At 37.3% G+C, this 10,586-nt stretch overlaps 1 protein-coding gene across 2 annotated transcripts in view; it reads right to left on the reverse strand.

Moving 5' to 3' along the window:
- Nucleotides 1–10,586, reverse strand: part of HACE1 (HECT domain and ankyrin repeat containing E3 ubiquitin protein ligase 1) — a 100,506-nt gene that overhangs the window by 58,770 nt on the left and 31,150 nt on the right. For both annotated transcript variants that reach the window (XM_008067055.2, XM_021717090.1), the window contains one exon: nt 7,045–7,127. In XM_008067055.2, coding sequence (XP_008065246.1) covers nt 7,045–7,127 — 83 coding nt within the window. The remainder of the gene's footprint in view (nt 1–7,044; nt 7,128–10,586) is intronic.

Genomic DNA, 10,586 nt, shown 5'->3' on the forward strand with positions numbered 1-10,586 from the left:
AAAAAAACAACTATTTGTAAACAAAGGATAACAATATGAATGTATATTTCATGGAAGTGGAAATTTAGATTGCCATTAATTATGTTTCGATACCCAAATTCATAAGTAATGAGAAAAATGAAAGTGAAAAATAAGAAATCACTTAAAACCATCATATAGGCAAAAACACAATTTTGGATAAGCCAGTGTTTATGAGGATGTGACATGGAAACATAAATTTGAGAAGCCATTCTAGAGAACAATCTTGAACTATTAATTGAACCTAAAGTTATTCCTGGATCTTGTAACATCTCTCTTAAGAAATATCTCACTCAGAAAATCTCCTGTAAAGATGCATTAAAAGATATGTGAAAAAAAAAGATAATATATATTATAGCAGATAGTGATTACTTTATAATTTACACTGTTCCATTCTTTAACATGCCTAAAAATAAAGGCCAAGTGAAAAGCAAATAACTTGAGCTCATTTATTTAGGAAAACAGTAACACATTTGCTAGTAGTCAAGGTTCTGAGAAATCCACTTTGTAAAGCTGCTCTGTTCAGTTGTAATGATATCTCTTTTAGAGTTATTTAATATCCATGTGTCTAATTTTTCCAATTAAACTGTAAGCTTCTTGAAAATAGACTTGCTTCATAGAGCCAAACATGGTACTCTATATGTACTCAATATAGTCAATGAATTGTATTATAGTCTTTAACTTTAGATATCATTCATTTGACAAATAAACATTAAAGAAGACACTGCACTGTAGAAAATAACAAGAGACCTGAAACACAATGTATTTAGGATCTACAAGGTGACAAGGATGATGCTTAGTCCTTTGTCCAAAGGCTGACTTAATGCAGACATGGTTATAAAATAAGTATTGTTAAACTAAGTAAGCAGGAGGCCGTTAACCTGAGCTTTTCTCTTTACTTTTGAGTTTCACTGTAATAAACTGAAACCTAGCTTAGTAAGTAAAAAAACTTAGGAATATATTTTGCAAAAAATAGTCAGCTGCAGTCAATCACAGGCAGCCAACTCATCATACCATAACCAAATAAGAAAAATGTCCCATTTCTTCATGCCTAAATAAGGCAAATGCATACACAGCTGTAGCCTGTCAGGTAATTCCTTCACTTTGCTTCAGTATTAGGCCTATAAAAGCTCACTGCTCACATACTGTTGGGCAGAGGTCTTTGAACCTGTTCTGGTTCTAAGTGTCACCTGATTCATGAATTGTTCTTTGTGTAATTAAAGTGATAATGTGTGTAAAGTTTTTCTTTTAGTGGCATTCACCCAAGTTTTTACTTGAGAAAACCTTGGCCCAAGAGTACAAAGAAGTTGCTGAAGATCGACAGACACAGGAGAGCAGAATTTGCATCTGGATCAGTCTGATTTGGAAAAGCCTTCATCTACATCATGCTGCTCCACAAGGATGAATAAACATAGAATTTGCCCTTTATGTTTTATGCCCTCTAAGAGTAAACAATTTAGTCCTTAAAAGAGTACGGTATAAGGCATAGGGAGACATACACTATGAGAACAATATAATGAGGATCACAAAGGATAAACGATAACATCACCATGAGCCACTGTACCTGGCCAGAAAGCTGGAGTAATTTTTTAAAATACATGGAAATCTCATTTGTGATCAGATGACATTTCATTTAAAAAACACATTAAAAGGAAGAAACAAAGTCGGTCTCAGTGGCTCAGCCTGTAATCCCGCGCCTTTGGGAGGCTGAGGTGAGTGGATTGCCTGAGCCCATGGGTTCGAGACCCACCTGGGCAGCGAGACCTCATCTCTACAATAAATCAAAAAATCAGCTGGGCGTGGTAGTGCAGTCTGGGTGACAGAGTGAGACTTCAACTCAAAAAAAAAAAAAAGGAAGAAACAATAGCTAACACCAAACAAAATTTGCACAATGCGATTAGGGCCTCAAGTGCCTCATCTGTGATACTGCCACAGAGTAGAACTATCCTAATTCAGACTGCTCAGGGTACTGCACTTAAGATTTTTCCACTTAAATAAAATTACTCAATGAAAATTTTACTCAATGAAAAATCATTCTTTATAACTTATTAAAAAATATTGAGATAATACTTTCTTTAAGAAAATGCCAATGTATTTTACAGAAACTAAGAAGTTGGTCAAGGATTTTACTCATAAGAAATTTGTAGTGGCTTCTAAAGCACCTACAACTGATTTCAACCTCCTAACTCTGGACTAATTGCAATATTTTGGGGAACTGCTTATGAAAAAAAAAGACTATATTTTCTGAAGATACTTTCCTATTATAACAGTTCACAATTTCAAGTCCGGGGCTGCTGATGTGGTGACTGTGATTCTGAGTTCTGACTGAGCAGTTACCCAGCAGGAGCCACAAATCCATGCTCTGAGTCTTAGCCCTTTCTGACTCTGTGAGAGATTCTAAAACTCCATAAACAGTCCATGAGTTTACTCATTTATACAATCCCAACAAAACCTTGCTTTTCCTAATATGATAAAAGTTATCTACAGATACAGAAAATACCTGAAAAATCAATATACACCCAAATCTCTATTTGAAAAATCTGTTGAAGAAATGGCAGGGAGAGCTTTATGACTAAATATAAACTAATCTCATAATTTCAGAATTTGAAGTATTTGTAGCAACCACATAAAAGACCTGAAAACAAAGTTATATAAAGATAGCAAGGGGGAAAAATGTGTGCCTATTGAAAGGACATAGATAGAGTCAATATAACCAACAAGCAGCCCTTTCAACACTGCTTAGCTTTGTCATGTCTTTCTAGCAGCTCACTTTAATTTACCCTCTAATCACAAGGACAGATCCCCTTTCTCAGAGGTAGCTATTGATAACTGTTTTACAACTCCCTCCCCACTTGTTTTGTAACAGACCCCATCAACATGGCAGCAATCATGTGACTAGCCCACCCATCTGCCTGCTGTCCATCATGGTGACATAAGTATCAGTACTTACCTGTCCTTGGTAATGAGTGAAAAAAATCACCACCCAATCAAATCACCTTAACGACCTGCCCATCAAAGGAAAGTTTTAAAAGCATTCAACTTCAGCCATTGGCCATTGCTTTCTTTGTTAAACTCTGGTATATCCATGTGACTCTTTGAGCTATGGCCGCCATGCTTCCTAGTGTTGCCCCCCACCCCCCTTCCCTACCTTGGGGAGATGAATCTTCTCTCTCTAATTTACTGTTTAAATAAACTATATTTTCCAAAAATTTTTTGCATCCTTCGAGTGGCACCAGATTACAATCAACATAGCCCCCCCCCCAACAATCTGGAGGTCCCGCTGGTATTTTAACCTAACATTTTTGGAGTCCCACCAAGACTTGCTGAACTCTTGCTCTCCTCTCCTCTCCTCCAATCCAAGTTTCTCTCTGTGGAGAGAAATAAGGTGCTTGGATTCTTTTCTCTAATCCTGGCTCTTACTCTTATCACCAGCGAGAGCTACATCGAACGGACCTCTCCCTGTCACCTCAGCTTTGTCTGGTATGAAACTACTACATCACCAGTGAGACCATGACCCTGCTAGGAGGTCTTTGGATGTGACCTGAGAGGGCTTCAGTAGCTTTTTGCTGGGGCTCCAGCACTCTGAGAAATCTCAGCGCTGAGTCTAAATGCATACAGGAGCAGTCCTACCACTGGTCAAAAGGCCTGCCTCTAGTGAGATGAGGAGCTAAAGAGATTCCCTTTCTCACTTGATGCTTACATCCTCACACTAATTCCATTGATCCTCTGCCCTAGAGGCCAGTTGAGGGAGTGAATGGTTCTTTCTTTTTTTGAGCCTCTCAGAGCTATTGCTCTAAGGACCTATTCCTTTCTACCTTTAGGACTCCTCATGGGAAACCCTCACAATGGGGTGGCTAAGAGCCCTCCTCCCATTGAAACACACTGTAAAAGGTCTATTTTACATGAAAGCCAGCAAAAGTTCCTAAGTTACATGACTTATATGAGTTATAATTCCTTGTCCAAAAGGGGGAAAAAATCTGCATGGTAGGAAAAGAATCATATTTCTTAGAAAGAAAACCCTGTATAGCAAATAAATTAAATGAGGAAAATACAACTTTATGCTCACTGTGGGGTGGAAAAGTGTGCTAGAACTTAGGGAGAACTTACCAACTACTAAGTATTGAATATTCTGCAGGGTTCTTTACAGAAGCCATCTCGTTTCATTCACACTATAGTCCTACAAGGCAGTTATCAGCATTTCCATTTCACAAACAAAGAAAAGTTTCAGAGGTCAAGCAATCTAACAAAAGTTGCATACCTTTGGTGCTAAGATTTGAAACCTGCCTCCAAAAACTAGGCTCTTTCTTCTATTTCTTAATACCATTCTAAACTTTATTGTAAAATTCAAATGAAAAGAAAACCACTTCAGTAGTTGACCCTTGAATATGATACATGATTATATACCTAAGTAATACTTTTCAACTAAAAAAATGTATATGCAGTTTTTTATCTTACAGCCTTACAGTTTGTCTGCAGGGTTAACTTGTTCTATTTCCCATATTCTTTTCCCTTTCATTTATCAGAAACAATATATTGGGAATAATTTATAAATGTATGTAGATATCACAAGTAAAATTAAAAGTCTGCCTGCAAGCCAGGCTCAGTAGCTCAGCCTATAATCCCGCACTTTGGGAGGCCGAGGCGAGTGGACTGCCTGAGCCCATGGATTCAAAACCAGCCCGGACAACCTGGCGAGATCTCTTCTCTACAGTAAATAAATAAAAAATGAGCCAGGCATGGTAGTACGTGACTGCAGTTCCAGCTACTTGGAAGACTGAGGCAAGAGGATTGCCTGAGCCCAGCAGGTCAACACTGGGGTGGCTGTGGGCATGCCACTGCACTCCAGCCTAGACGATGGAACAAGACTCCAACTCAAACAAAACAAAACAAACAAAAAAACAGTTACTAAGCATCTAAGAGTAAAACACTGTACTACACATTGGACATAAAGTGGTAAATAAACATAATTATTGCTTTCATTGAGCTTTCAGTCATGTAGAAGAGACAAATAAAAACAAGTAAATAAACAATTACAAAATACAAAGTACTATGAAGGAAATGACCATGATGCTGTGATAAAAAATTTGTAGAAAGGCCTACTTACACTGGTCAGGAACTGCCTTCCTAAAAAGTAACAGCTAAGCTGTAACGTGAAGAATAAGGAGGAGTACACGATGCCAGAAGTCTACGGAAGAGTATTTCAGGCAAACTAAACACCATGTAGAGAAGCCTGCTAAAAGGAGTTGGTTGCATTTAGGGAACTCAAAGAGAATTGGTGTGTCTAAAGCACAGTGAGCTAAAAAGAAGTCAGACCATGCAGGTCTCACAGGCCAAGATAGATTTTGGATTACATTTGAAATGCAATAAAGAGGCACTGGAAAGTTTTAAATACAGGGTTTAAACACAAAGTGACAAGAGCTGGTTTGTTTTTATAAAAGATCACTTTGCTGAGGAATGAACAGATTGAGGGGAGGCAAAGAGAGGAATCAGGAGGATCAGTTAACCGACTGCTGCAGTATTCCAGGCAAAAGGTAACAACTAAGGTGATATCAATGAGTTGAGAGAAGTAGAGATTCAGAACATATTCTCAAAGTGAAAATTACAGAACTTACTAATTAATTCCAAGTTGAGAATCAGAAAGAGAAAAAAAAATAATTATCTTGTTTCTAGCTTAAGCAACTGGGAGGATAAGGGTCCCATTAATTAAGAGGAGGAAAACTGGAGGAAAGGTTTGAGGAGGAAAATCTGAAGCTGGATTTTGACATGTTAACATCTAAGATTCTATGATACTTCTAAGCCATGGTGTAAATCGGGCAGACAGATGGACATTCAAATCTGGAGCTTCAAAGAAAGGTCTTTCATCTAAAGATAACCCCTCAAGATAGGATATGATTTCAGGAAATCAAACAATGATCTTATTCATAAATTCAGGACACTATGGAAGAAACTGGTTTTTTAGCCAAGTACCCAAATCATTAGTATGATGTCAGAAAACAGCTGGATTTAGGTTAAGATCTAGACGCCTAGAGAACCAAAATTCCATGTATCCCAATGCGAGGTCATTCCATAGATGACATGAATCTGTCAAATCATCCATTCAAAGTAACTGAATCTGGTCAAAGTAACATCAGAGACCCCAGTCTCTGAAGAAAGAAGAAGAAAAGCATATCTTTCAGCCAAAAATAAACTTCAAAAAAAATAAGCTAAAGATGGAGAAAAGAAGGAAAAAAAGAGCTGTCTGGAAGCTCTATATCTAAACATAAGAGTCCAAATAAATACTACATTTCATATAATTTAAATAAAAAAGAATTACTATAATGTTTGTGAACTGCTCCTAAATGCAAACTACATTTGCATAACATATATGTGTATATATTTGTATACATGTATATATGTGTGTGTGTGTGAAAGTGTGGCTGTGACTGCATGTGTTTACGTATTATACTGTTCGCTCCTTAGGAACTGGGTTTATTTATCACTGTATTTCTAATGCCTACAATAATGGATGGCACACAGTGAGTGCTATTTGCAGATTGCATGAATAAGTAAACAAAATGTACACTTTGAGAAAATGAACCAAGATAGAAACATAAAAATAACTTAATATCTAATAAGACTGATTCAAGAAACTGTAAGTTACAGATACACATAAAGCAAAGGCATGGCTTTGGACCAATATGTATTTCAATATCATATGCCACTGGAACTGACCCAGTTACTTTATGAACTATGGAAATTACTGGATTATGATTTGTCTTTTGTTAATAAGTAATTAGTCTAAAATTGAAATAATCAAGAAAATCAAAAGTTCCCATCTACAATATAAAACTATTAGTAATTAAATATAAAATGCATTTCCTCATGCAGTTAATAGAACCATAATGCCACACCTCATCTTAAAAGAGAGCATAGTATTTGTGGAAAAATAGGAGAGCTTTAGAAAATATAAGAAATGTTTGCATCTGGACATATAGTATACAATATTCTTTAATAGGAGCATCTGGAAATATAAAATATCATACATACCTGCAAGCAAAATACAATGGAGTAGCTCCTGATACATTTGGCCTGTTAATATCAGCACCACTGTCTAGTAAGCATTGGACTGTCTGGAGGAAAAAGAAATAATTAAAAATAAAGTCAGAGAACTCAAACAAAAGACACAATTATCACAATTTTAATCCATATAAGGAAACTTCTTCCCACAACTTGAAGCTTTAAATAGGAACTGAGTAGGCACATGACAATTATGATGATTAAACACATTAAACTTTTTGGTAAGATTTAAGTCACTCAGGCACAACATAATATATGTGAAAGTAGCAATGTAATATAAACTGTTAACCTGAGTTGGCTTTAGAGCAGCATTGTATCACAGATAATCTGGAGTCGCCTGAGTCTACTGAGTACTTATAATGTGACTAGTACACCTAAGAAACTAAATTTTCAATTTTTTAAAACTATAATTTGAATCTAAACAGCATATGTAGCTAGTGAGTTGTGCGTTCTTGCTTTAGATATCTGGATTTTATTTTATTTTTTAATTTTAAAGATGTGAGGTACAAGCTGGGCTTGGTGGCTCAGCCTGTAATCCTACGCCTTTGGGAGATGAGGATTGGCAAGACCTCATCTTTACAATAAATAAAAATGAGCCAGGCATGGTAGCATGTGCCTGTAGTTCCAGCTCCTTGGAAGGCTGAGGCGGAAGGATCACTGGAGCCCAGCAGGTCGAGGCTGCGGTGGCTGGGAGTGGCCACTGCACTCCAGTCTGGGTGACAGAGTGAGACTTCAACTCAAAAAAAAAAAAAAGATGTGAGGTACAATTCAGGGTTAGGTATACAAATGTTTATTATGCAGGTGTCCATGTTGATGAGGTGTGCCCCCACTCTCCTGATAGTTTCCCACTACTGCCAATCCCACCCTTCCCTCCCCTGGCAGTTTCCCACTACTTCCAATCTCTTTCTTATAGTATTACGATAATTGTTCAAGGTCCACTTGTGAGAACAAATGGTACTCGGTTCTTTGTTTCTGTAATAGATCACTGAGTATGATAGACTCTAAATTCATCCAAGTTGCTGCAAAGTCCATGTTTGCCCTTCTTTATGGCTGCATAATATTCCATTGAATATATATACCACATTTTTTAAATCCAATCCAGTTTCGATGGGCAGCCCGGTTGATTCCAAGTTTTTGTTATTGTGAATAGTGCTGCAATAAAAATGTGCGTGCAGGTATCTTTTTTGTAGAAAGACTTGAGTTCCTCTGGGTATATTCCCAATAGGGGGATTGCTGGGTCACATGGAAGGTCAATTTCTCGTTCTTTCAGAAATCGCCACACTGTTTTTCAAAGAGGTTGCACTAGCTTGCATTCTCACCAGCAGTGTAGAAGCATTCCTTTTTTCTCTGCATGCTTGCCAGCATCTGTTGTTTGTTTTATTAATGATGGCCATTCTTACTGGGGTTAGGGGCATCACAATGTGGTTTTGATTTGCATTTATCTGATGATTAGTGAGGCTGAGCACTTTTTCATATGTCTGTTGGCTGTCCATATATATTCTTTTGAGAAGTGTCTATTCATGCCTTTAGCCCACTTTTTAATGGGGCTGTTTGATTTTTTTCCTTTTGGCACGTTTGAGTTCCTAGTAGACCCTGGATGTCAGGCCTTTGGCAGATATACAGTTGGTAAATATTTTTTCCCATTCTGTGAACTGTCTCCCCACATTCTTGATGGTTTCTTTTGTTTCGCAGAAGTTTTTCAGTTTGATGAGGTCTCACTTGTCTATCTTATCTCTTATGAAATGGGCACTTGGCGTTTTGATCAGGAATTGGTTGCCAGTTCCAATTTCTATAAAGATGTCTCCTGCATTTTCTAAGGTTCTTAAAGTTTGAGGTTGTACATTTAGGTCTTTAATCCATTTAGAGTTCATTTTTGTGTATGGAGATAGGTAGAGGGGTAAAGGTCCTGTTTTAATTTTCGGCATGTGATCAGTCAGTTTTCCCAGCACCATTTACTGAACAGGTACTCCTCTCCCCAGTGGTTGTTGTTGGAGGTTTTGTCAAAGATGAGTTGATTGAGAAAATGAGGTTTTGCTTCCAGAATCTCTATCCTGTTCCTTTGATCTGTTGCCTGTACTTATGCCAATATCAGGCTATTTTGATTATTGTAGTCTTAGTAAAGTTTAAAGTCAGAAAGTGTAATACTTTCTGCTGTTTCTTTTACTGAGGATTGCTGTGGCTATTCGTGGTCATTTATATTTCTATGTGAATTTCTGTATTGTCATTTCCAGGTCTGAGAAGAATGATGTCGGTAATTTAATGGGTATTGCATAAAATCTGTAGATTGTCTTTGGTAGGATGGACATCTTAACAATGTTAATTCTTCCTATCCATTAACCTGGAATAATTTTCCAATTGTTTGTGTCTTCTTGGATTTCTCTGAGCAGTGTTCTGTAGTTTTCATTGTAAAGGTCTTTCACTTCTCTGGTTAGGAAGATGCCAAGGTATTTCATTTTTTTGTGTGTCTACTGTGAATGGGATTATGCTTTCTATTTGGTTCTCTGCTTGCTTGTTGTTGGTGTATAAGAATGTGACTGTCTTTTGCACATTTATTTTGCAACCTGAGACTTTGCCAAAGTCCTTTATCAGTGCAGGGAGTTTTTGAGAGATTCTCCTGGATTTTCAAGGTATAGGATCATACCATCAACATAGAGGGATACTTTAACTTCCTCCTTTCCAATTTGGATACCCTGATTTCCTTCTTGTCTAATTGCTCTAGTTAGGACCTCCAACACAATGTTGAACAAGAAGCGTGAGTGGGCAGCCTTGTTTGTTCCGGTTTTCAGGGAAAATGTTTCCAGTTTCTGTCCACTTAGCAATATGCTGGCTATGGGTTTATTGTAGATGGCACTTACTATTTTGAGGTTTGTTACTTCTGTGCCTAGGTGTTTGAGGGTTTTTATCAAGAAGGGATGCTAGATTTTATCAAAAGCTTTTTCTGCATCTAATGATATAATCATGTGATTCATGTTTTGACATCTGTTGATGTATTTAATTACATTTTTGGTCTTGTGGATGTTGAACCAGCCCTGCCTCCTGGGGATGAAGCCTACTTGGTCATAGTGGATGACTTTTGAGATGTGTTGTTGGATCTGATTTGCTAGAATCTTGTTGAGAATTTTTGCATCTATATTCATTAGGGATATTGGCCTGTAGTTCTCTTTTCTGTTGGCTCTTTACCCAGTTTGGGAGTCACTGTGATGTTAGCTTCGTAAAATGATTTGGGGAGAATTCTATCTTTCTCAATTGCCTAAAATACTTTCAATAGGATTGGTATCAGCTCTTCCTTGTACATTTTGTAGAATTCTGCTGGAAAGCCATCTGGTCCAGGGCTTTTTTGTAGGTAGTTTTCATATGTCAGAGTCAAATTTCCTGGATTATTGGTCTATTTAGTGTCTCAATGTTTTCTTGTTTCAACTTTGAGAGGTTGTGTGATGTAAGAAAGTCCTCCAGTTCATTTAGGTTATCAAGTTTGTTTCCATACAGGTGTGCATAGTAATCTCTGATAATCT

Source organism: Carlito syrichta, unplaced genomic scaffold, assembly GCF_000164805.1.
Source record: "Carlito syrichta isolate Samal-C Ts95f unplaced genomic scaffold, Tarsius_syrichta-2.0.1 Scaffold309276, whole genome shotgun sequence".
Classification (NCBI taxonomy): Eukaryota; Metazoa; Chordata; class Mammalia; order Primates; family Tarsiidae; genus Carlito; species Carlito syrichta.